The sequence below is a fragment of the Fopius arisanus genome, unplaced genomic scaffold (genome assembly GCF_000806365.1).
Source record: "Fopius arisanus strain USDA-PBARC FA_bdor unplaced genomic scaffold, ASM80636v1 scaffold00059, whole genome shotgun sequence".
NCBI lineage: Eukaryota > Metazoa > Arthropoda > Insecta > Hymenoptera > Braconidae > Fopius > Fopius arisanus.
In genome coordinates, this window is record NW_011887798.1 from 653,786 (window position 1) to 681,136 (window position 27,351).

Below are 27,351 nucleotides of genomic sequence, written 5' to 3' on the forward strand. Positions count from 1 at the left end.
GTTCTGAAACGCGGGAAATATAGTGCCACCTCTTTTGACATTATGTGCTCCTGATACAAAATCCCGATTACGAACCAAAATAGCGAAAAATTTCAAACAACTTCTTACAATATATTCAATGCTTATGATCCAAAATTTAAATAAATTATGTCAATTAACATGGTTTAAACTCGTGTTCCAAGAACCCGATTTATTTTAAATTTTCAGATATATGTTAAGAGTAAAAAAAGGGGAAAATGATCGAACTACCTACATAATAATTGTTTAAACAATTTATTTCAGTACACAGCGTAAATACAGTGTAAATACAATATAATATTAATGCCAAATACATTTCTACGGTTACAAAATATTATTACTAAATATTATTGGCTGGAGAATTTGTTATTCCAGTGGAATTACAGATTGTTTATGTTGTTTCTGCTGTTGGAATCTGGCAGAATCTACAAGCCTAGCTAGATCATCCTTGGACCGTATGTGCCCGCTGCTGCTCACTTCATCCCATTTCGTCTCCTGATTGCCAGAAGAATGCTGAAATCGTATGTCACACAGATGCAACCCTTCCTTCTTCATAGGCAAAGCTGCCCTGCAGGTCACGCCCTCAATAAACGTATCAGATCCATTAGATTTTCTAGAATATTCCAAAGACCAGTGCCATAAATTCTGCAATCCTTTCGTAAGACTAAAGAAGTCACTGGTTATCGAATTTCCATTGAGCAAAAGAGCCTCCAGACTCTTGAGATCACTAAAAATTCCATCTGGTAGGCTCGACAGTAAATTGAACTCCAGGTTCAACTCATCAAGATGAGTGAGGCCATCAAAAGTTCCAGGTTCAATATACTCGATCTGATTCTTATGCAGCTGAAGACTCTGCAGGTTATCTCCAACTTCCGAGAATGAATCCCTGGATAAATTCCTGATCTCCTGATTAAACACAGCAATCGTGGTCAAGTGTGGAATTCCCCTGAACAATTCCCGAGGAAATTCGTTGAGATGGTTTCTATCAAGGTAGATTTCCTCCAGGGTGGATAGATTTTCGAAAGGGCTTGATAGCCCATGCAGTTTCAGGTTGATCACGTTGATGGATGTGAGTTCTTCGAAATTGTTGAACATATTTGTCAAGTTTACCGAGAAAGGCGTATCAGCAAGCGGGTGGCATGAATACAGATCGATGGATTTGGAGGTCCAATTGGTTGAAGATTCAGTGAGACTCTGAACAGAGACTCTATGAAGGTCCACGCAGAGTGGATCCATATCCCATGTGCAGGTCACGCTGGCGTCGGCATTCTCGTGGCAGGATTCGGGTAAACTTTCTGCGATCAAAAAAAAGGCTGACAGATAAATGAAAATAAGTGATGTCTCCATTTTGACTGCAGAGCTTCATTCGTGTACGGTTTATATATGCCTGCTGATAAGCAAAACGATCCTTTTACTATTGAAAAGACGTTCGAATAGTGTGAGTTATTATTTTGCGACGACGTTTATCGTTTATGACGACAATAGGACTCCAGAGGCACACGCGCGACCTTGGATTTGTTGATAGTAATTATCTCTTTTTAATTAAATAGAAGATTCAAAAGAATTTTAAAACATACATCAGTTTTCGGTTTTCATAGAATTATAGAAAACTGTTGGCTGTCTTGATTAATTACGAGAATTCTTTAAGACAATCTAGAGAGAATCAGGTGTGCATGAAAATGGCGGCGACAAACGGCAGACAGAATGGCGGAGAATATTGGGTTACTACTTGCGTTCTTCTGTGATCCTGTTCTAAAATCCCAATTCACTTGAAATCTTCACTCAAACTCGCACTCGAAGGATTAAATGGCGGATATTTCCTGGCCACCTGCATGAATGCTAATTGTTTAAACAATCTGTTTCCATCACCAATTATTTAGAGAGTATATAGATTTTCTCTACAGTTATTCACAGAAATATAAAAATTATCGTTGGATTGTAAATAGAATTTTCAACTCACTGAATTTAGTTCCTCACTGTTGTTGAGATAATAATAATGTTAATACATTGAAGAAGAAGGTTAAAATTTTCCATTACATCTCAGGATTTTCCTTTTCCATGAGATAAATTATTCTGATTAGAGATCCTATCTCCGGCGGATCGACGACGGACAGCTCAGATGTATGTTTTGTAATTTCTCCGAAAGACCAGACAGTTAAATTCTTCAATCCTGCAGTAAGATCATAGAATTTATTGATTATCTGATTGTGATAGAGCAAAAGAGTCTTCAGATTCTCGAGACGATGAAAAATTTTATCTGGTAGAGTCTCCAAATAATTGAACTCCAGATTTAACTCACGAAGACGAGGGGACCCATCAAAAGTTCGAGGTTCAATGGACTTCACCTGATTTTTTTGCACCTGGAGAGTCTCCAGGTGACCGAGACCTTCAAAAATCTCAGGCCCTAGAGCCTGCAGCTGATTGTCATCCAAAATCAGATTCTTCAAGTGACTCAACCTTGAGAAAGCTCCTGGCTCTATACTCTCCAGCTGAAGCTTCTTCAGCTCCAGATTCTCCAGGTGATCCCCAACTTCGTCCAGCGAATTCTTGGGTAAATTCCTGATCTCCTGATCGTATACAGAAATCGTCTTCAAGTGTGGAATTCCTCTGAAGAATTCCCGAGGAAATTCGGAGAGATTGTTGTCACGGAAGGCGATACTCTCCAGGAACTGGAGATTTACGAAAGGACTTGGTGTCCCCTGGAATTCCACAACTGACAGGCGGATCGACCTGAGCTTTTGGAGATCTTTGAAGGAATCCTCGGTGAAGGTCATCATCCCGTAGGTCGATCTGTTGACAGTGGAGTCTGGATACATTTCCACATCTATGTGGGATGAATTGTTTATGAGTATAACAGATTCGTTGACACGTCCTCGATAAATATTCATCAGCACCGACGAATTCGCAGGTTTACACATTTGCGCATTGTAATGTAACATATAACAGAAATCGAAATTTCCTGCGACTAGAGATAACGTTGACAGGAAAACGAAAATCAATTGTATCTCCATCTGGAATGCAGAACTGCAGTGCTTGTAGGTTTATAGATTACTGCTGATAGGAAAATATCTTTATTTATCACAATAGTAACAAGACGACACGTGTGGCCTTCGATTTATTGACGTTAGTCATCTCCTTCTGTTCAAATAGAAGACTCGAAAACATTTTTAGAATTATAAAAAACTGTTGGCTGTCTTGATTAACTGGGACAATGTTTTAAAACAATCTAGAGAGAATAAAGTCTGACAAAGTGGCGGAAAAAGTTGGGTTAGGACTTACACACGTGTGGCCTTCGATTTGTTGACGTTAGTCATCTCCTTCTGTTCAAATAGAAGACTCGAATACATTTTTAGAATTATGAAACACTGTTGGCTGTCTTGATTAACTGGGATAATTTTTTAAAACAATCTAGAGAGAATAAAGTCTGATAAAATGGCGGAAAAAGTTGGGTTATGACTTACACACGTGTGGCCTTCGATTTGTTGACGTTAGTCATCTCCTTCTGTTCAAATAGAAGACTCGAAAACACTTTTACAATTATGAAACACTGTTGGCTGTCTTGATTAACTGGGACAATTTGTTAAAACAATCTAGAGAGAATTAAGTGTGACAAATTGGCGAACAAAATTGGGTTATGACTTACACTCTTTGCGAATCAAAATGGCGGACAAAATGGATGACTCCCGCCGCTTTCTCCCACCTCTTGATATTTCAAAAAATTTAAAACCAAAATTTTGATGGATTATAACGAGAATTTCGACGATATCAACGACTTAGAGAAGAAATTACGAGAAATTCTCATTGACCTTCACCTGAAAACCGTAAAAATTCAAATAAATAATAACAATTAACCCATTAATAATTCAGAAATCCCCAGGAGTCAGTGGAGAAGTGCCAGACTCAGCTATTCGAGGCACAGAATCTGAATGTCCAGCAGCAGATTATCCTGGAGAACGAGAGGAGGACTTCCAGGCAGATGGTGCAGGAGGTTCAGGCAGCTGTGGAGGTGATTGGACGTCTGGAGGATGAGAAGATCAGAGGGCAGACTGAAAGGGCTCGACTGGAGATCAATTGGGACACGTCACAGGCTGAGAGGAGTTTTCTGATGGACCAGGCGAGGACTTTGAAGCTGGAGAATGTGGCGCTGAAGCGGAGGACTGAGCTCCTGGAGGGAAAACTCCAGGAGGGACACCTGAGGGAGAAGAAGATCGAGGGAAAGGTCGAGGATCTCAAGCACCAGGTCACTGCCCTACAGGCTGTCATTAAAAAGTAATTAGAATTTTCTAATCAATTTCTCTTTCTTCAGTTTTAATCTTTAAAATATTCATATCGAATCCCCGAGATAAATTACTGGGGGGCACCTGGAACACCTGGAAATGGAATAATTCAGGATTAAAATTGATTTTGTTGGCAGTAATATTGAAAAATTGAAGAAAGAACAAACGCAATTGTTCGAATTCTTCCAAAATCTCGGGGAGATGAATTCAAAGGTTGAGAGGATCAGTCGATCCATCCTAATGAACACCAGGAAAGTCAAGGACGAGAGTCAGGAGCTGAAGGAGAAGCTGGAGATGACGGAGATGCTGCAGGTGCCCCTGGAGACCCCTCCCAATATTTCCAATGTGAGTCGTCTCAATATTTCGAAATCAAATGGTTTCATCGAAAAATGTCAGAGAAACTTTTTCCAGAGGATGAGATTGTCTACGAAAAAGGTTCAATAACTTTTTTGGATGAAACTGTTCTGTAAGGAGTAATTGCACAATTATGAAGTGGAATCTATTGAAAATTATTGTAAATGTGTCTAGACCTCAAATGAACTGATAGAATTCTCCGAAAAATTCCGTGTGAATCAGGAAATAGATGACAGACTCACGGAGCTCTGCGCCAGGATATCCTCCACTTGTCTCCAGACCCATCAGACCCCATAGACAAAGACAGATGTGGTAATGATGAACACAGATGTTAATAGGATTAATATAAAATGTATTATCATAGTCGTCGTCTGAATTGATGAAACAAATGCCAATATGGATTTTAAAATATCTTAAAATCATCCAATGAACCCGAACAATGAGCAAAATCGTGGGAAATCCCTCGTTAATTGCTAAATGCAACGTGGTTACAAAATCAATTGTTATCAAACATTATTAAACATGAAAAAATGTTATTTTCGTTTCTCGTCGGGTGTTTCGAGCATCACAATTATTTTCTGTTTATTATCCGTCGTGAAAAAGCTATATTCGGTAGTATTATGAACATACGGAGAGAAATCCCGGCCTTAAATTATTCTCTACATATCATCATTCACCTATACTTCTCATTATACGTGCTATTAAATGAGGAAATTGTTTTAATTGAGCAAGGGAGTGACAAAACCGATGTTAATTCCTTTAAAATTCACTTTTACTCTTTTCTTTCGCGAATATTTCGAGATCCGGTGGGTGTACGACAAAAAGAAATTCGACAATTTTTCTAGAGAATTTAATTCTACCCAAAAAAGGTCCCACAATTCTTTTCCGTACACCCAATACTTCAGGAGATACACACGAGAGACCGAATTGAGAAAAAAAGAGAATATACGAAATTGATGAAATAATTCTCATTTTCTTTCGTGGATATCTCAGGAACCGCTGGATTTGGAAAAAACTTCGTGGGAGCTTTTCCATGGAAAATTTCATTATCCACAATAAATTCCCCGGAACTTTTTCTCTAGATCCAATACTTCTGGAGATATCCACGAAATAAAGCAATCACTTCACTCCCTCCCTCAAAAAATCGAGAGATATCGATTGAATTGCAAGGGGAAGAATTAATCGATTACAACTCATTCATCTCCCAGTTAATGAACTGATTAAAACTGCCGCAGTCATGATTGTACTATCGAATGAGCGAATAAGTTCATCCCACCGTCATTATTTCCTCAATGCAAATACATAATTAACAGCTAGAGTAATAAAAAGATTCCTGTGCAATAGTGGATTTGGTCAACGGCCATCTCCCTGTGTTCCCGTTAATATCATCATAATTTCTTAGAAAATAACTAAACCAATTGTTTACTTTTATCTCGTTTTGTTATTTTTAAAATAAATTTGTTAAAATAAAATCAAATCTCGTCGAGATGTTTTTCATCACTCGCATCGTTGAATACTAGTTATGCATCCACAAACATTCGATGCGTTTGTATCTTCGATTGTCGCTGGTGAGGTGTAAAAAAATGGTTTTTACGATTGTAAACGGTTGACAGTGCAGACTTTATAATGATGGGTCAGAGTATAGTACATCTTGCCAACCAATTTGGTGGCTTTCTCGCTGGCTCTGACGCTTTAAGTTGATTTCCACCAGTTTTTGGTGGATTTGATGCCTCCTAAACAATAAAAACAATTAAATCAATTAAACAATAACTCAATCCTTCGTTTACCAAAAGAAAAAACTCATAAAACAAGGAATAATATTAGAAATAAACGGACAAATCCTTTTTCAATCGAAATAAATTGCAAAATTGGCGTGAAATTCGCAAACAATAAATCATTTTGCGAAATATTGTTATTTATTATTAAACATTGTTAATCAGCTGATGTGAGGCAGAGAGAGATAGGAATTACGAAAGAGATTGAGCAATTAATTAACGGTTTTAATGATGTGGGAAGGAATTCAAGTGGTTGAAGTGGGAAATTTATAGAAGAGAATGGAAAATCCATCATGCAAGACACAAGACGAATTAGTGAGTACAATTTTACCTTCTTCCGATACAGAACCCGCACCACAAAGAGATAAAGACATGAGGGACAGAGAAACAAATAAAATATCATTAGTAATTACGATAAACGAGAATATTTAGGGTAAACAGTGAAAGAAGAAAATTTTGTATTTCTGAAATAATTGATGTCGTTTTTCTTTTCCCCTTTCACTGGTCCTGGGGGCTGGACTGAAGCAAAAACCTACGAATTAATGGACTTTTCGTGGTCGTGGGACCTGGGGCTGAGGCTGAAGTAAAATAAATACAATCTCACCAGTTTTTTCTCCATTTTGGTCTTGATGTCTCTGGCCAACGTGTAAAAAGCTTCCTCCACGTTGATACTAGACTTGGCCGATGTCTCCATGAATTTAATACCATATTCAACAGCTAATTGCTCACCACGCTCCTTGGACACTTGCCTCCTGTCCGTAAGTTCACATTTATTACCTAGAAGCATCTTCTCGACGTCAGCTGATGCATTTTCCTCGATATTGCGAATCCAATTTTTTATATTCTCGAAGCTTTTCTCGTTTGTCACGTCGTAGACGAGCATTATACCCATTGCTCCACGATAATAGGCTGTTGTGATTGTACGAAACCTCTCCTGACCAGCGGTATCCCTGTATCAATCGATAATTCGAATGTGATTGAACAAATTGATTTTACAAGCTGCAGAGAAGAGATAGAGTGTTCTTGGGGAATATCTCCGGAATTAGGGGAGATAGCACGATTTTCGTTATGACCTTCTTTGTAGCTCTCGTTTTGGTCTATGAAAAAGGGTCTATTGAAGATTATTGTATCTCCCCTAGATTCAGAGATATTCTCGGAAACTCGGTGGCTTCATAAGTGGCGTTTACATTTCGCACTTTACCTCTTCGTTAATTAACTCATTGTTCTCAATTTTTTTTTATTGTATGCGCGGATTATTTGGTTAATGAGGATAATTAGAGTAATTACCATATTTGTAGCTTAATCTTCTTGCCGTCTAGCTCGATTGTGCGTATTTTAAAGTCAATACCTAAAAAATTTTTATGGATGTCAAATAAATGAAACAATGGAGTGAGAGATTTGGGAATATGTCGGGAGTGGGTGGATCTATGAGAAAACGTCAGAGGACTTTTTCGTGGGGAATTCAATTCTGAACAAAAAAATATTACAGTGTTTTGCCGTAGAATCAATAGGTATCGAGATAATTGAACGGTTGGTGATCGCGAACCCTCAATAACTCATAAATAAACATTTCTGATAATGAGTAATTTTATAAATAATTACCCCCCACCGTCGGTATTTCAAGAGAATATCTCAGAGGTAGAAAAAATCAAGTCATCCAACTAAATGATTTTGAATCGCAATTTCAACTGCAGCAACAACTGCAATTTAGCATCTAAATTTAGAATCTTTCGAAACAACTCCAATCATGAGACAACTGTCACGTTACAGAGTCATCAAACCCTCAATGCCTGACGAATGAATAAATAAATTCATGCCAACCTGATTTTCTGGGCCCCTAGGGTCCCGGGGCCTCAAAAATTCCCCAAAAAATCAGAATTAAAAAGAAACCCAAAGCACCGACCACTAAAATTCCAATTATCTCACTGACAAAAAATCCTAGCCGAAAATGTCAAAAGACATTTTTCGTAGAGTATGAAATTTCCCACAAAAAGTTCCTCCTAACTTCATATCCTCGGCTACTGGCTCACAAGATAATCATGATTTCCTAAATGTTCGATGGTTTCCCTGGAAGAAAATGAGAAAAAATTGATTGAGCCTTAATTATCGAGCATTTCATTAATTAATTACAGCTCTAGGTTAGGTCTCCCATGACACTGTGTTCATTGAGTCCCCGGGGGCCAAAAAAAAAAAATGACAAAGTCGTCTTTGTCCCGCGGTGATTCCCTCATTTCCCATGTCCGTAAAAAAAACTAGAAGAATCTCCTCCACGACGCACCCAGCCTCTATCATCATCCTATCCCCCACTTCACTCTTCCGGAGATAAAGAGGATGACTAATGATGGTCCCCAGCAATTATCTTCGAGAGAAAACCCTTGAAAATCTCAAGAATCTCAATTAAACCTGAATATTCCCTAGAAATTACCAAAACCTTCTCTCAAAACTCGTCAATAACTCCAGAATCCTAAAGATAATTAAAAAATCTCCCAACCAAACCTCTCCCCTCAAAATAAACCATAATTATCCCATTTTACCCCACATTCCCTAAGAAAAAATCCCACAAACAAAACAAAAATCACAAAGTGAAAACTCGTTTCGCCACCAGTCTGGTTTTCGACGAATACCTCAGAATCCATGAGACCTACCAAAAATTTCGTAATGAGCTTTTTTGTAGGTCTAAGCTCACTCTATAAAAAAGGTTCTATTCAAAATTCAGGTATCTCTCTAGGATTCAGAGGTATTGACGAAAATCCCAATGGACTCTATCTTTCACCCTTTTATACACTTTTTCTTTTGACGAAAAACAATTTTATTGCAATTAATCAATGAATTCTGTTATTATAGATAATTAGGATCAATTATGATGTGCCTGAATTAACCTATAATATTAATATTTATTGGAATAATGAAGCTCACCAATAGTTGATATAAAAGTGGTGTTGAAGGCATCCTCGGAGAACCTGAACAAAACACAAGTCTTGCCAACTCCAGAGTCTCCAATGAGCAACAACTTAAACAAGTAGTCATAGGTCTTAGCCATTGTCCTCGAGAACCACCCCAGGAATTTCCTAGAAGTCTAAACCCTTCACCCAATGGTTTTCTCAAATATCTACAAAAAGAAAATGTTCTTTAACCTCAATAAAATTCCACTCCACTTGATCCTCGCACTTTGACACACGATGTGAAGATGCAGATGCAACGTGGAGGGATTATTTCACTCCTGGATCAGTCTCGATGTCAATGTCGTATTTTTCTCTTCAGGAAAATATATCCCTCTCCCTTTCTGGGGGTACGAAAAAAAAATCGTCGATTGGACGAGGAATAGAGGAATTCGGAGCAGCTGGCACCTGCTGTCTCGATCATGAACTCAAAGTGCATTTCAGGACAGGGATGATTATTAAATAATTAATGAGGTAATTAAGAATCACTTACTTATGGATTTTTTGGTGGATCTTTTGGTGTTATTTCATCGATTGATTGTAATTTTTTTGCATCCTGGGGGAATATCCAGCACTTGGAAGATGATCACTTGGACCTTGACTTGTTTTTTCTAGAAATGATGTCATACGTATGACTCTCACTGGGGAATGACTAATTGCCTTCGGAATTTGAAATAATTAGGTGATTGTTTTGGGAATTTAAGGGGAGTAACGAGGTCTTTTTTTTGTTTCAGGGAGCAGGGCAGAGGTTGTAACGGGTTGTTGCCAAGTTCGACGAACTTCAAATGTCAAATAGGGATAATGTGAGGATTCTAAAGTCCCTACAGTGTAAATAAGATATTCTCACCCTAGAGTTTCACTCAGTATTCAGAAAGAATTTAAAATCGAGTGGCTATACGAAATTGCACCGATTTTCTGCTCAGGATCAGGTGAAACTATTTTATTTTGTGTTCAGCTGATGATATCTGTTGATTGGACGATGGAATTTTGTTGAGTTACATCTTATTTTGAAGATTGGGAAATATTCTTTGAGATGAAGGGATTTGGGATGGAGGAGATTTGAGAGATATTTATGGATTCGTGGTGATGACCTTCAGGTGCAGATGACAGCAACGGATTAGTGAGGGAATAATGGATCAGGCACATTCAGCTTACAATCGCAATCGCAGTGATAAAATTAATATCAAGGAGTACTTCGAGGAGTTCGAGAAGCTCTTGACACCTGTGGAATACGAGAACCTCAACGAGATTTTTTTCGAGAAGCAGCAATTGAATATTCTTAAAGAAACCTGCAGGTGATTATTTCTATAATTCCCTTTTATCATTTGTTTTTTATATTTTTTTCTAATCATTGGAGTAGTATTGATAACTTGAGCTTCGAGGGAGAGCCTGAGCCCTGGAAAAACGAGAAGGATGCCGCTGAAAAGGCGGAAAACATCCCAGATGACACAAAACTCAAAACTCTGGGGAAACTCAAGGAAAAATACAGAAAGAACCAGAAAAAAAATGGGGATTCCACCAAACAATCCAGTGAAATACCAATTGTGAGGGGCAATTACTTCATCCTCTGTATTCTATCTCTTCATCTCAATTTGGAGAATAATTCCCAGGTTGTTTATGGAGTATTGTATTTTAGATTTATGAAAAATCCGAGATTCTTGGAGAGACAGCAGTTCCTGGGAGAGAGGTCTTCGTGTCTGTCAGGGTTTATCATCCCTGCAAGTCTGACATGGATGCCACGTTCAAAGTCAGTTTATCCTCGGTGATTGTGATGTTGGGGAACCAGACGTTGGATAAATTGAGAGACAAAATAAATTGCATTTCGGATCTGTCAATTGCTCGAGACCTCAGTGACGAGCCCCTGGGGAGAGGTGGAGGGATTGCCAATAGGGTGATTAAATAATTCACTCATTTGATGGTTTACATGATTTTTTAAATATTTTTCTGGGGGTTTGCAGGATGTCTACAAGTCAGGATTCTTCTACATCGAAGGGACTTTTTATAATGACATGAGGGATGAGACAAATAAAGATAACAGCGCTGTGATAAGGACCTGGGGGGAGGCCAGGGAGCTGGGGCCATTTCAGACAGCCAGGATGGAGGAGACACGAGTGGACTCCCTTTGTCTGAGGTTTGGATACCCCTGGGTCTATCAGCACCAGGGGACCTGTGAACATCTCATCGTCTTCAGTGATGCCAGGTGATTGTACGCTATTATCTCCGTAATTAATAGGTGCACGAGAGAATGTCATACGACTTTTCCTGTGGGATATTTCATCCTGCATGAAAAAGTCGTCTACCATTTTTTTTGAAAATCCACTCCGTAACGAGATAATTAAGAAATTATTGGCGGGGGGCTGATTCGTATTGTTACGGTAATCAATCGATTAATCATCGAATTATCTCGATAATTAGTGGGTTCATGAGAAAATGGTAGATTTTTTTTTTCTGGGGAATTTGAGTCCTGAGCGAAGATTTTTTTAAGGATTTTTTTTTTTCTCTGCAGATTAGTGAATGCCGACGACGACCTTGACATTTCCCACTACCCGAAGATCGACAGGGTGAAGCCGACGAGGTGCCATCTCTGCATGTTGTGCAACAGTCGTTCACTCCATTGGATAGTGACTGAGAGTGACAGAGTACCCCATGATCCCTGTTATTTCTGCGAACAATGTTTTTTCTCTTTCAATTACTTGAATGGCCAGAAGCTGGGGAAATTCAAGGCCTACAGATACCCCTACGATCCTAAAATCATTGATCATTGCAACGACGTCCTCTCCAGGATGGAGGAAGACTGACAGTCCCAATAATTATAACAATCGCACTTGCGAATAAAACGATTTTATTAAAAAACTTTGAGCTTCTGCTTTTTCAATAAATTCTGGAGTTTCTTCATGTTGTCAAGGGCACTCTGAGCTCCAGGATTTATCTCCAGGGCTTTCATGTACATCTCCTCCGCTGTGGAGTACTTGTGCCATCGGTGGTAGAGAACACCTGGGGATTTCATTATCATTAAAACATCAATCCCATAATCGAGTGCTAATTATGAGGAGAGTATTCTGGGGATACCTCGAAAACTAGTGGTCGTAGAAAAAAAAGGTAGTAGCAATTCTTCTGCAGAATTAAATTCCCCGCAAAAAAGGTCTTATGATTTTCTCCTCTAAATCCGCTGGTTTCGGAGACATTCCCAGAATAAGAATGAGGAGAAAAAATTATCTACCCAAATTCGTGAAAATCGTTGGATTCCTGGGGTCCAGTCGCAATGCATTCCTGAATTCCTCCTCAGCCTCTGGGAATCTCCCAAGTTTCCCCAGGATGTTGGCGATATTCAGGCGAATTAATGCGTCCTCAGGGAACAGTTCCATCGCTTTTTCCCCCATCTCCAACGCTTTCTCAGGTAATTCTGGAATACAAACAAGAATCAGAGGATTAAATGGTTTCTGGGGGATTCTCCAGGTACCTAGGTCATCCAGGAGTCTAATAGTGTTGGTCCACGCTCTCCGGTGCTTCAGCTTCCTGGAAATGGCATCCTCCCAGGCGACGAGGGCCTTGGAGTATCTTTTCTGCTCCATGTACTGTTTTATTTCCATTTAAAAAATATTGATAAAAAATTCCAATTCCATATTTTTATTTAGATAACTATTTAGTTGCCTCACCAATATCCCTAAATTGTAATAACAATCTGGACAATTAGGTCTGTGCAGTAATGAAGTCATGTAACAGCTCTCAGACTCTTCAAATTTTTTCAATGCCGAGAGAACGATCCCTAGGTTCATCCAGGCCGCTGCAAAATCCTCTCTGACAATTTATTTTCATTTACATCTATTCATCGAATTTTTATTAAAATCAGGCCTGAATATCGAGGCCTAAATGAATAATCAATGAAAAAGAAATTGAAAAAATTGAAAAAAAAATGAAGAGATTGAAAAAATCAGATAATAAAATCTCACTGGAGCTCGATGGATCGTCTAAGCAGGTGTTCCGCATCCTGGAACCTTCCCTGATCCTTCAAGAGATTCCCCAGGTTGTTCATCGCCTGGGAGTACTCAGGGTGAAGCCTGAGGGCCTCTCTGTACTCTATCTCTGCCAGACTGACGTTCCCCAGGTCAGCTGCACTCTTCGCCACGTTGTAATGTGCCTTTGCATTCAGTGGACAGACATTCAGGGCGGAGCGAAAGAGAGTGACCTCAGTCCTCCACTCTGCACTTCTGCTCCAGGATCTGGTGAACCAGGTGATGATCAGGATTGTGTACATCAGGAGGGGAAGCTTCGGACTCGAGAGGATTTCACAGAGTTTCTGGAGGCTGACAGCCAAGAGGAGACAGTAACCAGCTGAGGGCAGGTAGAGGGTCCTCTCTGCCAGGACGAAACCCACGGGGAAGAAGAGATTGCTTCCTGGGAGAAAGGGAATCACCAAGAAGCACAGACCTGTCAAGATGTATCTGGGCAGAATAATTATTTTTGTCAATATTTTATGAGGAAATTGTTAATTAATTGTTTATGAATTGCTGATGGATTGTTACCTGGACTGGTCTCGACGTGGTGTCCTCAGGATGACAACGACGAACAGTAATAAAAAGCACCAGAAGCCAATAATTGCAAATAATCTCAAGTCCCAGCCAATAATCAGGGGAACACTGCCCATGGACCAGTCGAAGGACAACCAGTGGGGGCAGATGAGAAGCCACAGATTGAGGGAATAAATATACTGATAATTCAGATAACGTAGATAAGAGGTGTGTAAAAAAGACGTGGGATTGTCGACAGCCTGGAAAGTCGGTGGTGAAAAGCCCATGAGACTGAATCTCACCCCCATCAGTACAACTCCAGTGACAATTAACGTGGATAAACGAATAATAAATCTGTAATTGTCAACAATTGTCGATCTAACGTCTGCTAGGGTCCACAATCCCTGGGAAATTTGCTCGTGAAGTTTTGTAAACTCGTAGACGACGCAGAGACCCTTGAAAAGTAATTACATGATTAAATTCAGTTGCTAATTTGTAATTACTCAGAGACTTACAATTGCTGTGATTCCCGTCTCTTTGCACAGCATTCCAGCAGTTATAAACATCACGCACATCAACAAATATAGGAACATTTGGTTTAAACGATTGCAATAAATTGTTTTGTCGTAGGATAAAATGGAAAGCCAAACGAACATTGCACTGAGAACATCTGCTCTTCCAACAATTCCTGATACCTGAAGAACAATCGAATGATTCAAACAATCAGATAATAATTGAGCGAGTTAATTATTAGTTATTAATTATTCAATGGATTTTACTCACAGCTTCACAATGAATTGGATGAACAGCAAAAAGTACAGCACCATAAAAAGCTAAATATCTCTCCTTCCTCTTGACTAATTTTTTAAAAACAATAAGTGTCAACACAGAAACAACAGAGTGCAATATTAAATTGATTATGTGGAAATCCGTGGGCTCCAGGTGACCCCTGAGCCAGTGGTGAATCCTGGAATTCAAGAATGAAGAAGAATTGTTTCAATAAATTGTAAATAATTGATCGGTCAAATTTGTTCATCGATTTACAGACAATTTACCATAAAATCATTTGTTATAATAATGTAAGAAATGATTTTGTGTCTTTAAAATTATTATTTTTAATTAACCTGAACGTCAGGATCGTCAGAGGTCTGTAAGAACGATGACTCTGTTTATGAGTCAATCTATTCCCCCAGAAATCATTAACAAAAACCTTCCCCAAGGGACTCGTCGACACGTCCGGATTGTTGACGACAGCTGGTGAATCGTCGAAGACAAAATCTCCATCGTAGGAATTTAAAAAGCAGAATGAAGCCATCAACACAATCAGGACCTCATAAATACTGGAAAGGACTGAAAATAATTGATAAAATCATGGAATTGCAGTCAAGACGAGTGAAAAATTATTTTGGAGTGCCAAAAGGTGTTTGACGTTTGATTCTCTCACCAGGAAGTCGTGGGGAGCCTTTTCCGCCCATTATTGAAGCTCCAGGCGATGATTTCATCCTCCTGTCATCTCATTTTGCTTTTACTCATTCTCCTCGGGGTTTAGTCGACGATTTTCGTGGATATCCAACATTTTAGGTTAAACATCAACAAGTACACCTGTCACTCCTCCCCACCTTTGCCACCCAATGGAATGCGCCCCAATTTCCTATTTCTGGGCAATTCCAATCGATTGTCTGGAATTCCACTGGAATTCTGATACAAACGTCAATGGGATTGAATTTTTTCCCCAGAATTCTTGGGAGTAACATTTTAATGGTTCAGATGTAATCAATTTAAACTAAAGTATTTATTTTTATTAAGTTTTACAGTACAATTAATTATATAAAATGAATCACCATCATGCGTAATAGGATGGAGGGACATTCAGATCTTGGAGAATGCCCAATTGTTCTTCTGTAAAAGATTGGGCATGTAAGGCCCATCCGTCGTAGTGGGTCCTCTTGAAATCACCTAGTGTATTCCTTATTGTCGTCTGGAGAACAAAAAAAAGTCGTTAATTTCCAAATCTGCAGATTATTCCAGAAGATGGTTAAAGGATTCAGCCTCTTCCTTCTCTTCCTCTTCCTCTTTATACGATTAATTATGTAGAAAAATCCATTGTTTTCTTTTTGCAAGAGGTTTCAATGGAATTAAATAATTTTCACTCACCGGAATTGGCTGTGGATCATTGAGACGATAATTGAGGTACTCGAAGATAAAAGGCACATATTTTGGTACGTCATAAGGATGTGCTCGTACGAATGCACACAGTCCAAGAACTCCAGCGTGTCTCAACCTCAGATCATCATTTTTTTTAATCTTAATCTTCGACTTCAATTTGAACTCGTCCTGAAATGAATTCATAATTAGCATTAAAAAATACTGAGCGAAATAAAAATAGGGAACTCACCAGCAGTGCCTCAGGTTCAGGAAGAAAAGTGCAGTGGAGTAGTCCACAGAGTACCTGTCCAGCCTTCTCCCGGACCTCGACCCTCTCGTCCTCGAGCATCCTGAGGACAATTCCCTGGATCCTGGCGACCCACTCACCCTTGCTGAGGATGACCCCCATGTTGTAAAAAACAAATACCTCGAGAAAACTGAGGCAAGAATTTTTGGCAGACCACGAGCTTTCCTTGAATACAGCCTCTACATCTCCGAGGATCATGTCCATCTCCTCAGGTAATGCCTGGGTCTGTGCAAACGCAGAAATGGCCCTATTGCAGTTGAATCTGAGCTCATCATCGCCCTCGCAGTTCTCCACTTGACAGAAAACAGTCAACAATTTTGTGGATTCAGGAATATTTCCCTGATCACTGGTGAATGAATGAGCGACAATCCACTTGCACACAGTCTTCAGAAGGCCGATTTCAGTTTTTCTCGCCTCGAGATCAGTAGCATCGATATCAGAGAGCCCCAATAGCTGTGGCAGAACACGATTCATAAACTCCTTGGACCTGGGGCACATTTTCTCAGCCTCTGGACTGATCTTGTGGTAATCAGTCGAGAATATGAGTGTCAGGAGACTCCCCATGCTCTCCCTGACATTCTGAAAGGGATCAGCAAGCAACCGCTTCTCCACCCTCTCCAGAAGCCTCGCGCAGGGCTCAGATATCCTCCAGGACTGATTAACAAGAGATGCCTGGAGGATGAAGAGTCTGTGACACTCCAGGAAGGACGCAGTGGTGTTTGCTATCGCTGGCTCCTCCATCAGGCACTCCAGCAGCCAGTGATGTCTGTTGGGATCCCTTCGCCTGAAGCTCTGACCAAAGCAATTACCCCAGTCCCTCGATGTCTCAGGTGTCACGTTCTCCAGGGCTATCCTGATAACTGGAAGCATCTGGTCCCACATTTTCGTTACCATCGAGAACTCCCAGTGCTTGGAGCCTCTGATAACACCTGCTATCAGTTCAGCTGCACACAGCTGACTGGCCTCCTGCTTCTGTGTCACCAGATTCAACAGGTGGGGAATAAAAATGTCTAGGATGTCAACCCCATGATTTCTGAAGATGCCTTTGTACAATTGAAATCGTAATCCATTGAATTTGTCACGACCCTTTCGATCCTCAAGGCTGTGGAATTTAATTAACCTGGTGATGTGGCTGGGATCCTTGATGAAGCGATCCACCAGCAACTCCGAGGGGCTCATCTTCCTGGTGGGGCCCAGGGGGGGTTGACAGGGAGCTGGTGCGTACATTTCGAGTTTCTTTGGCCATGTGTAAAAACCAACGTAGGGCGCGTGAACGTATCTATTTTCATTCCACTGATCCTCAGTCAGAGGACGTGTCGAGTGATTGTACTGGAGAAACAGATTGTCATCTCGTATTCCTGGTATTTGGCACGACATCTTCGGGGGATCAATCTCAATTTTTTTGTGCTTCCTCTTGAGTTGCCTGAGGATAGTCACCATGGTGGGAATGGCGATTTTACGTTCCTCCAGGGAGTCGTGGAGGAGAGCGTTGAGGAAGTAGTTGATGGCCCTGAGGGTGTAATTCCTCTCAGAGTGGGCGAGGTCACGTAGGATTTTCATACCCATTGACCTCTGCCGCCAGTGGCAGTTGTGCTCGATTGCACTGACGATGGCATCCATGAGGCCCTCATAATTCTCGATGTTTTTAGTCTCCAGCTGCTTCAGCTCTTCTAGCCCCACCTGGATCTGCCCCTCGGTGGGTCGAGGGATCGAGGGTCGAGGGGAGCTCTCCCACATCTCCAGGGCAAGCTCTACACATTTTTCAGGGACGTTGAGCTTAATTGAGAAATTCTGGAAGCCACTGAAGATGGTGTCGGTGACACTCTTCTTCAGTTTGATGATGGATTGCTTCTCTGAGGGTTTGGACTTGACGAGGGCTGGCCAGAGGCTCCTCAGGAAGCTCCAGTCCCTCGTATTGACGAGGGCACCTTCCCTGGGACCCAGCAAAAGGTAAAGCAGTCCCTTGTGGCCCTCGTGGTGCTCCTCTGGGTTTCTCCCCAGCATCTCCACGAGGTGGGGCTCCAGAGATTTATAACTGTCTGAGAAATACGTGTGCGCCATGAACAACAAGTCCTGAGGAGTTTTCCTGACGTCTGCATACATGCTGGTAGCTAGATTGAACAACTGGAGGATTATGTCCTTGTGGATGGCTCTGAAACAGTAAAATCTCGCGTAGATTCTCATCTCGTGCTGGAGCTCAGCTCTCTCCACGATGTACTCAGCCAGGTACTTCCTCTTCTTTATTAGATCGTCCCTCAGGTCGACCTTGAGGATCTTCATGGCGGTTGAGTGCCGGCGATAGCTGTCCACATAACGATACTGCCCCAACAGCAGAAAACTCCAGATCATCGGCAGAACCTTCAAACTTTTGGTATCATCCTCAGACGATTTGAGCATCATTTCCTGGAGTGAACAGACAACTCTCACCAACTGCTGGCGTACATTTCCACCGTCTGGCATCGTCACTTCACCCTTTACTCCCAGGGTAGGAATTAATTCGTGCTTGCTGCACTTGGTGTCGTCCTCTGGCAGTGGAAGGAAGGCGATGCAGCCCTCGATTATTCCAGCTATAATATTCAAACTCGTCCTCAACTCTTGTCTTGTGATCGAATTGCCTGTCTCCACGTACTCCTTTATCCTCTCAATCTCCACTGGGAGGTACCTGTTGAAGATCTTCTGGATCATGGCAATCTCCTCCTCCCCAGGGACATACCACTGCAGCTCCATCTCGTCGATGTCTGCCCCCTGGCCCCAGTCAAGGACGTGGGGATAGTCAGGATCGTTGTAGTCCTTTCCATTATACATGCAATTGTAGAAGACAGCTGTATGGGAGAGGGAGATTAACATGAACCTGAGAATCCTGGAGGCGAGCTTTGAGCCTTCTCTGGACTTCAGGTGGAGGGTCTTGTCGAGGATCGCTATGAGGGTCTCCACGTGGGGCATGAGGTCGTGTCCCCTCGTGTCCGTGATGTTGGCGACCAGGAGGAGAGCATAGAGCAGTCTGTCATCAAGATTCTCCTCTTTGGCAGCATCTCCCTCCTCAACGAGCTCTTGAATTGTCTCAGCTAGAGTCGGTAGCAGAGCCTTCAGGGTTTCCCTGCCATTGATCCTTGAGAAACTCCTGCACAGGGAAGCCACCAGTGGCCCTGAGATCCTCGTCTCGAATACCTTCTCCGTGACAAAAATCCTGAGCTTGTGCAGCGCTGATTGATAAATATCAGTGCTTGTCCTACGGAGAAGTCTCGTGCAGACCGACGCCAGGGCCATCTCTACGAGTCCCTCCACTTTACTTTTACCTTCGTTTTCCTGGGTCTCATGGGAGACGTAGTCCAGGGTACTCGACTCGATTAACGAGAAAATTCTCTCCAAAAACTGGAGGAAAAAGTCCTCAAACTGCGCAGTCTCTTCGCATACCTCCCTCTCGTCCTCGTGGATGTTCTCCCCGATTGCTCGGGATGAGTCTGTCAGGGGAATCATCGTGGAGAACACTGAGATCAGTCTGAAGGTGGCAAATGATTTCACCAGGTCGTTACCATCGATCCCTGGAAGGGATGACATTAGCAGAGGAATAACTCGGGATGGGCCTTCGTTGTACGTGTAACCGGTGTTGACGTTTCTTCGTCCTTGGAGAAGGGGTCGGGCTACAGCAGTGACGGCTGCCATGGAGGCGGTTAATTTGTGGGGTTCCGTGAGGGAGTCCAGGGTGGAGAACATTCTCTCGATTACGTGGGGTATTACCATGTTGGGACGAATTGTCGCGAGGAGTCTGAAGACAGTGAACGTTGCGTTGATGCTTGACTGTCCGAACATCGCTGTCATGGCAACTGGCATCATCGACGTAACGAAGGCGTCGACGTCGGCGTCCGTCAGCTTGTGGGAATCGGGTATGGGTGTCTCCCAGGTTGTCCTGGGGTATCTCTCGGCGTTGAGACGGTACACGAATTGCGTCGCCAATTTGCTGAGAAGATCCTTCAGCTTGTCCACCCACGGGCCTGTATTCGCCTGGTAGAAGTACGTCTCCACTGTCTTCAGGAGTTTCTCCAGATGGAATTGACCTGGGGAGTCATTTCCTAGGATTGATACGATCCACAGAGCTATCGATTGCGTATCCATCTTGTGGAATTTTCCACAGTGAATGTCTTTGTAGTAAACTAATAAATTCAGGCAACGGATGAACCTGGTGAACATCAGGGGAATGTGCGGGGTCCAGTCGATGTAGCCGACGTTCTTGGAGGCGAGTTTAGCCATCAGCCACATCATCGATTGCTGCCATGCCCCGGCGTTGTGGTATGTATCCCAGAGGCTCATTAATTCGGTGAACCACAGGTGAAATCCTGAGGCGTGGTGTTCCGGGGGCAGCTGGACCGGCAGGAAGTTGTTGAAGTCGTTCATCGTTCTTGTCATGGTTGAGGGGTCCAGTGGGCAGATGTAGGGACGGAGCTCGTCGAGAATTTCCTGAGTGGCTGACACCTGGGGATTAATTCAATCAGAAGTGATTAATAATTATATTCTTTCCTGAGATTACCGAATTTATCCGGCGATATCTCAGGAACCCTCAGGTTCAGGGGAAAAAGTCAAAGTCATTCATGTAGGGAATTTAATTCTCTACAAAAAAAAGATCCTCTACAAAATTCCTCTAAATCGACTCAGGCTCGAGATACATAAAAAAAGTGGTGCTACTCACTGGGAAATAATTTTTCGCTAAACTAATAAGATTGTTGAGAAGTTTGGAGAGTCCAGGAAGTGGACGATGCATTCCAGACGACGACACACTGACTTTCAGGAGCCTCTTCTTGAGGTGATACAGAGGTCTCCAGGGTAATTCCAGGTCACTGGGAGTCAGGAGTTTGGTCTTCTTGAGGAGATTAACAAGAGTGGAACCAAAAATATCCAACAGAGACGAATCCAAATCAGGAATTGTCGACAACTCGTACATCAATTTGACGAACATGATGTGATCCTCCTTGGTGAATCTCAAGCTGTACAGCTTCATGTAAACCTGGAGCTTCATCGTAGCATAAGCACAGTCAGGGTCGAGTTTCCTCAAGGCCACAGCGTTCCCCAGCTGTCCCTTGATCTCACCAAGAAGACACATAGCCTCTGCATTGAGCTCATCAGCATAAGGTAATAATTTATTGTACTTATTCGTCATCTGGAACTCAAGCCCTAGACTCTCGGTGGATGACTCCATGGTGACATCGTCCTCCTCATCCTTACCGAGGATCTCCTCCATCGGCTGACTATGCACAAATTTTTCCACTAACGTATTCATTGTGTCGAAATAAAATACCGATGTCCAAACGTACGTTGATCACCGAGGAGTGTTAATGATGCTCTGGTGATTAATTCCACGACGACTTGCTTATTGCTTCATTTTTCATCGAGTCATGTCCCACTGGTGTCCGCCATACTTGACTAATTGTATATTTTATCAGGTGATTGTTGGAGACAAAGGCAGCTGTCACCTGCCAATTTAATCGATGCAAGACGAGTTACTCTGGGTGGCTGGAGCATTCCCAGGGGGTGATTAGGCCGATTAATATAGATTACTTGGTTAAATAACAAAGGAAAAACTAACAGCAAATCGAATAATGAAATTAAATGATTGAAGTGCGCGCGCAACTCGCGGGAATCACCTGATCGACATTTAAATCTTATTCTTCGTGAAAATTAATCGATTCTCGTATGCCTATCATTTATTCCTACATAACACCTATTATTATTGATGAATCTTATTATTATTAATATTATTAATATTATTAACACTATTATATACTATTATTATTTGTTATGAAATAATTAATGGAATAAAATCGATTTTTTTCGGTGATTATATTGTATTGGGGAAGTAATACGTCTTTTAGAGGTGGGATATTATTTATTGAGTAGATTGTATTTGTTTATTTAACAATATCGTCGACTTCGAGTCCTTCGTTGATGTACAAGGGAAGATCCTTTTTCTTCCGGTCTTCCGCCCATTTCTGTCTCTCTCCGGATGCAAAGAGACCGTAAATTATTGCACCTATTAGGTATATACTCCCGGCGATGATGAAGACGATCCTCCACTCCGCGGGACTCTGAGATCATCAATGAAGATGATTAAGTGATAAAGAAGTTGAAAAAAATCATCTATATTCACTGCATCATTTTAAAAAGGGAATATCTCCGAATCCAGAGGAGATACCGCGATTTTGTTACTGACCTTTTCTCTAGGGCGATTTGAGATCTACAAAAAAGGTCGTAACAAAAATTTCGGTATGCGCGTTGGATTCCGAGATATTCAGTGAACACCGAGTAATTTTATAATTGACTTGAACGGTTTTGTCGATTGCTTCGCCAGTAATTACTGCAATTACTTGGACTATCGTACCTTATCCCGGACGATGTAGCCGGTGATGATCGGACTGACAATTCCAGGAAGAGTTGCAATGGTATTTCCTATACCCATGAGAACACTGGCATGCTGGGGTGCGATATCCAGATGATTGACACTGAATCCGGACCAGGCAAAGCCCCCAAGACCTACAGCAACTGTTATACAAGCTACAGCAGCACTTGGTGACCCTACGAAGGCCGAGAGGATCATGAAGACTGTCTGGCAGAGGAAAGCCCCGCAGTTGAAGGTTTTCCGCACCTTTTTCCGAGAAGAAAATCGTTGAAACATCGAAAATTCCCATTCAGTCCCCTCCCATTTACTCAAATCAATTCATAATTGATCCTCGATTACTTCTAATTACCTGTGTCGTCGACAGGACATTCTTTGTCCTCAAATAATCCGCCAATTGTCCAGAGCATTGGAGGACAATCGCCATGACGAGATACGGAAGAGCCGACAAAAATCCTGTCTTCTCCAGTTTGAAATTCAGGACATCTAGATAAGAAGATTATGACGGTGTATTATCGCTCGTTATCACCCCGGGGACCCGAGGGTTTGGGGTAGTTAGGGATGGGTGAATTAGGGGTAATAAATCATGCATTACCACTCATAAATGTGGGTAACTGTGTCAGCATTGTGTAAAATCCCCAATTTTCACTGAAATGAGCTGCCACTATCGCCCAGACCGGTGGAGATGTCAGGATTGCCCTCCACGGGTGTCTCACTTGCTGTATAATCCAATCCAGTCATTGAAGTAATTAATTAAATAATTAAAAAGTCATTAAATCTATCAAAACGCTGACCCTTGGGTATAACATGGAATTTACTCTGTTAAATCCCGATAAATCTCGAGAACTATCGACTTTATGGAGAAATAGTATAGGACCTTTTTTATCGAGAATTTAATTATCTAGAAAAAAGTTAATTACCATTTCGTCGATAAATCGATAGTTTTCGAGATAAACCTATGATTATCTAAGGTACGATATGGGTGGATTTGAATTAGTGAATGTTGCAAATGAAATTGTTATTAATTAATTGACCGGTTGGACTCACTGCTCTGTCGGTGTGTCCTAAGGATGCCTTGATGTACTCCAACTCCTCTCTCGTGATCCTGGGATCGTCTTCTGGTTTATCGGCGACGATATACCACCAGAAGGCGAACCAGATGAGTCCCAAGACCCCGAAGACGTAGAAAACTGAGGGCCAGCCCCAGTATTCAGCCATCAGGCCCGATGCTGGCATCGCAAATACTGTACCTACGAAGCTGCCAGAGAATGCCAGAGTCGCCAGTTTTGATCGCTCCAGGGGAGGGGCCCAGTAGGCCCAAATCGAGTGGATGCAGGGGTAAGTCACCCCCTGAAATAATTATCTTCTCAATTACACGGTTATCTGCAAAACCACTGATCCAATCAAAAAACCGCAAATAACTTTTTTGTAGTTCTTTAAATTTAGGGCAAAAAAGGTCCTATAATATTTTTCTCTAGAATCGATAGTTTTTTTGGATTTATCGATTTTTAACTTCAACTCTGGAGTGGAGTGCAATCAGAAAATTTTTGATAATTCTTTCGAATTATTGATTTATCTTGAAAACTATCGACTTGAGATGAAGGTGGTAAGGAACTTTTTTATAGCAGATGAAATTTTGAATAATTGTTATTATTTGATGTTTTGTTCTAGAATTGATAGTATTCGGGATAAATTAGTATTTCTAAGAGGAAAAATTTCAATAAGCGATTCGTTTCATTCTGAATTGATAATTGAGTTTGGATCTGCACCTCGAAGACTCCCTCGATGACCCTCAGGGCGACGAGGACGTAGACACTGACCCTGGTCAAGGGTGGAGTGATTATCGTGAGAAGGGCTGTCGATGCTATACCTAGACCAAATATTTTCTTTCCTCCCATCCTCGCACTGAGCCATCCACCCAGAAATTGCGTGCTGATATATCCATAAAAAAACGAGCTCAGGACGAGCCCCTGGAGTTTCGAGTCCCAGTCGAACTCAGGCTCATGCTAAAATATATTTTTTCACCGCCTCAAATCATCAAAACGAAAAATTTCCAAAAATTGCATTTTTTCAATTTTCCTAATCACCACTTTTTCCTCATATCTCGCAATCCAGCGCAGATATCGAAATATCCATAATTACCTTTTTTGTAGATCTCAGCAAGTTCCTCAGAAAATGTCATTACAAAAATTTTGATATACCCCCTAGATTCCGAGATATTCTCCAAAAACTTGCAGCTAAGTTAAAAAAACTCTTCTATGGATTTGTTTAATTAATAAATTCAATTATCAGATTAATTTTTTATCGTCCATGGCATTGAGCACTGACCTCGGCAGACTTAGATGTCATTGCGACAATTGCAACACTCAAGTTGACTCGAAGGATGTAGGATATAAAAAATCCCAGAAATGCGAGAAAACCCACGACAAATCGTCGTTTTCTCCAGAATCTCCAGCCGACATTTTCATTCTCCAAACGCTCCTCTCTATTAACACTAAAAACAATCCAAATCCATGAATTCCCATTAAAAAAACCCACCAATTAATTAAACAATTGCAATCACAATAATAACGCAGGAAATCAACGAGAAATCGAGTGGATGCAATTTCAATTATTTAAAACGAAAAAATCCTGAAAAAATTATAAAATTCTTCCGCCAGTCAATTCCTGCAAAAATGTTTTGTTTAAAAAACAATTGCACAGCAAGACCTCGAGGGAATTGTTTGCAATTCTTGGAATGGTTGAGATAAATTTTAATTACGTAGAGTGAAATAAACAATAAAATTACCTTCCATACGACTCCTTCGTCGTCTCCAGGTGCATCTCCCTCGTCTCCATAATTCCCGACAAATCAGAATTCTTAAAAAATGGCTAATCCCATTAACCACGTTATCACTAGCGTTATCAAGCCCCTAAACTCCGCATATTTACTCCGACATTATCGAATTCCCTCGACAAAGTCACTGAAACATTCACAAGCCTTCGATTACCCAATGCCGAAGAGATCGAAAAGGAACGGGACTTTCACTTCACCAGGACTCGACATTGACATATAGAAAACTTTTCCTCGAGTTCAACATCTAATTAACTAAATTCTAATCAATTCCGGAAGTCCATTCCGATTTTTTCCATCAATTGCGTTTTAAAAAAACCGCGATAATCGCGAGCTCGAGGAATTCCGAGGAATTCCGAGGAATTCTACGGTCCAATAGGGAATCGATATTAAAAAAAATACTTAATTAATTAAAAATTGATAAACATTGAGTAATTCCAAAACGATCTGCGAAATTGAAATCAATGCGTTTTTTTAAACTCCAGTTTTTCCCCGATTTCTCAAAATTGAAGAGAGATTATGATATTTTCATATCGACACTTTTTGTAGCTCTTATTTTTATCTGCAAAAAAAGTATTCACCAAAAAATCGATATGTTCCTTCAATCTCGAGATATCGGCGAAAAACTGGGATAGAAAAAACTGCACTCAACGTAAATCACGATTTTATCCCTCAATTCCCAGCGAAATAATAATTAATTTACAATTAAATCTCGAGATTATCCTGTCGTTAATCAATAATAATTAATGATACCAATGATTTCCTCAGTGCGGCACCAGAGGAATTCCCCCAGGGGTTAAATTCCTCCGGGAGTTCTGGAAATTCTAGACCAGCTGTTGCACTTGCACTGAAATAACTCGCGAATTGATAACGCACGGAAGTCAACGGTTTAACTGGTTACCGCCAAGTACTGTCAGTACTTTTGGTACTCCCCTCCCCCCCTTTTCTTGCCGAAAACCGGAAATCGCGAGTCAATCCGCGTCGTATTGCGATATCATTATTTATAATAACACTATAATTATAACAACTCAAACAAATAATAATTATTACAACAGTACTAAAATATCCAAAACAATTATTCATCTTAATAATAATAATAATAATAATAATTAGTTATTAATTATCAATTTCCAGTCGATTCCACATTTTTCAAAATCTTAAATAACAATAAAAACGTGGAATTATTATTTATTATTATTAGTATTATCATTATAAATAATATTTCTATTTGAGTCCCACGGGCCTTATCCGGGAATTGTGTGGAGGGGAATATTGTTGTGGAAAAATCGATTGAGATATTTTCCAAGTGTTTAATTGCTTTTTCAATTATTTATTATGAAATCGATCTTCTATGAAAGTTTGCTCTCTCCATGGTTAGGCCCTATAAGGCCCTTGGGATTGGGAGGCCCGAATTCTCATTGTCCCGTAATCTCTGAGGGTTTTACAATCGCTGACTAATCGAGAATAATTAATTTTCCCAGAAAAAAAATTAATCAGTCATTAGAAATTCGAAGAATTGGAATTATTTTCATCTTGACCTGAAAATTGTTTTCGAAATTAATGAAAATTCTCAATGATTCCGTGAGTAGTTGATATGTAATGACTATCAGTCTAATTATCCGCTGATATATGATTTTAATGAGTCAATTGAATTGGAATGGTATGAGTAATGAATAAATTGATAATCGGTAATTAACAATGCGGTATTTATTTATTTTCATAGATATTTTCAGAGGCTGACCCCGCCACCTGGGAGATTATTTTCCTTGATAAGGAGTGACGGATTATCAGGAGTTCCGAGAGCTGAAAG

The 27,351-nt window shown here is 40.9% G+C and overlaps 8 protein-coding genes across 21 annotated transcripts; 2 read left to right on the forward strand and 6 right to left on the reverse strand.

The window, feature by feature from the left end:
- Positions 1-384: 384 nt before the first annotated feature.
- LOC105268677 (leucine-rich repeat-containing G-protein coupled receptor 4) lies at positions 385-1,254 on the reverse strand. The gene has a single exon (XM_011308434.1). The coding sequence runs from the start codon at positions 1,252-1,254 to the stop codon at positions 385-387; it is 870 nt and encodes a 289-aa protein (XP_011306736.1).
- On the reverse strand, positions 1,253-3,952 carry LOC105268633 (leucine-rich repeat-containing protein 15). Of its 6 annotated transcripts, none has more exons than XR_892354.1 (3): positions 3,298-3,952; positions 1,979-3,042; positions 1,253-1,313 (listed from the first exon to the last, which is right to left on the reverse strand). XR_892354.1 is itself a non-coding variant. In XM_011308359.1 (2 exons), the coding sequence occupies exons 1-2, from the start codon at positions 3,363-3,365 to the stop codon at positions 2,052-2,054; spliced, it is 825 nt and encodes a 274-aa protein (XP_011306661.1). In that variant the 5' UTR covers positions 3,366-3,952; the 3' UTR covers positions 2,034-2,051. The 6 variants fall into 6 exon arrangements, 4 of the variants coding, with proteins under 4 accessions (XP_011306661.1, XP_011306662.1, XP_011306659.1 ...); XR_892353.1 differs by lacking the exon at positions 1,253-1,313 and adding an exon at positions 1,756-1,846; XM_011308359.1 differs by lacking the exon at positions 1,253-1,313 and having other exon boundaries at positions 2,034-2,808.
- LOC105268678 (uncharacterized) lies at positions 3,558-4,972 on the forward strand. The gene is made up of 4 exons (XM_011308435.1): positions 3,558-3,574; positions 3,886-4,287; positions 4,433-4,640; positions 4,824-4,972. Exons 1-4 carry the CDS (start codon positions 3,558-3,560, stop codon positions 4,944-4,946), a joined length of 750 nt encoding a protein of 249 aa, XP_011306737.1. The 3' UTR covers positions 4,947-4,972.
- A 267-nt stretch (positions 4,973-5,239) lies between these two features.
- On the reverse strand, positions 5,240-10,079 carry LOC105268632 (RAS oncogene family member Rab8). Of its 5 annotated transcripts, none has more exons than XM_011308353.1 (6): positions 9,857-10,079; positions 9,341-9,533; positions 7,712-7,772; positions 7,029-7,374; positions 6,756-6,758; positions 5,240-6,382 (listed from the first exon to the last, which is right to left on the reverse strand). In XM_011308353.1, exons 2-6 carry the CDS (start codon positions 9,462-9,464, stop codon positions 6,284-6,286), a joined length of 633 nt encoding a protein of 210 aa, XP_011306655.1. In that variant the 5' UTR covers positions 9,465-9,533; positions 9,857-10,079; the 3' UTR covers positions 5,240-6,283. The 5 variants fall into 5 exon arrangements, with proteins under 5 accessions (XP_011306655.1, XP_011306657.1, XP_011306654.1 ...); XM_011308355.1 differs by having other exon boundaries at positions 9,341-9,551; XM_011308352.1 differs by lacking the exon at positions 9,857-10,079 and adding an exon at positions 9,593-9,684.
- On the forward strand, positions 9,749-12,214 carry Pbp49 (proximal sequence element A Pbp49). 5 transcript variants are annotated; one of them, XM_011308351.1, is made up of 7 exons: positions 9,749-9,837; positions 10,098-10,166; positions 10,461-10,658; positions 10,724-10,907; positions 11,000-11,254; positions 11,322-11,563; positions 11,870-12,214. In XM_011308351.1, exons 3-7 carry the CDS (start codon positions 10,495-10,497, stop codon positions 12,159-12,161), a joined length of 1,137 nt encoding a protein of 378 aa, XP_011306653.1. In that variant the 5' UTR covers positions 9,749-9,837; positions 10,098-10,166; positions 10,461-10,494; the 3' UTR covers positions 12,162-12,214. The 5 variants fall into 5 exon arrangements, with proteins under 5 accessions (XP_011306653.1, XP_011306650.1, XP_011306651.1 ...); XM_011308348.1 differs by lacking the exons at positions 9,749-9,837; positions 10,098-10,166 and adding an exon at positions 10,203-10,292 and having other exon boundaries at positions 10,377-10,658; XM_011308349.1 differs by lacking the exons at positions 9,749-9,837; positions 10,098-10,166 and adding an exon at positions 10,203-10,292.
- On the reverse strand, positions 12,189-15,509 carry Tmtc4 (Transmembrane O-mannosyltransferase targeting cadherins 4). The gene is made up of 10 exons (XM_011308345.1): positions 15,316-15,509; positions 14,996-15,221; positions 14,655-14,838; positions 14,387-14,566; positions 13,887-14,326; positions 13,314-13,805; positions 13,020-13,161; positions 12,824-12,938; positions 12,584-12,766; positions 12,189-12,357 (listed from the first exon to the last, which is right to left on the reverse strand). The coding sequence occupies exons 1-10, from the start codon at positions 15,371-15,373 to the stop codon at positions 12,209-12,211; spliced, it is 2,169 nt and encodes a 722-aa protein (XP_011306647.1). The 5' UTR covers positions 15,374-15,509; the 3' UTR covers positions 12,189-12,208.
- Positions 15,510-15,644: 135 nt separating this feature from the next.
- Positions 15,645-21,928, reverse strand: LOC105268635 (proteasome activator complex subunit 4-like). Its single transcript, XM_011308362.1, has 4 exons — positions 21,008-21,928; positions 16,267-20,793; positions 16,026-16,205; positions 15,645-15,849 (listed from the first exon to the last, which is right to left on the reverse strand). The coding sequence occupies exons 1-4, from the start codon at positions 21,593-21,595 to the stop codon at positions 15,715-15,717; spliced, it is 5,430 nt and encodes a 1,809-aa protein (XP_011306664.1). The 5' UTR covers positions 21,596-21,928; the 3' UTR covers positions 15,645-15,714.
- Positions 21,929-22,162: 234 nt separating this feature from the next.
- MFS9 (major facilitator superfamily transporter 9) lies at positions 22,163-26,430 on the reverse strand. Its single transcript, XM_011308363.1, has 9 exons — positions 26,295-26,430; positions 25,497-25,671; positions 25,037-25,202; positions 24,478-24,714; positions 23,756-24,058; positions 23,304-23,427; positions 23,061-23,194; positions 22,694-22,957; positions 22,163-22,400 (listed from the first exon to the last, which is right to left on the reverse strand). The coding sequence occupies exons 2-9, from the start codon at positions 25,544-25,546 to the stop codon at positions 22,224-22,226; spliced, it is 1,455 nt and encodes a 484-aa protein (XP_011306665.1). The 5' UTR covers positions 25,547-25,671; positions 26,295-26,430; the 3' UTR covers positions 22,163-22,223.
- Positions 26,431-27,351: the final 921 nt, after the last annotated feature.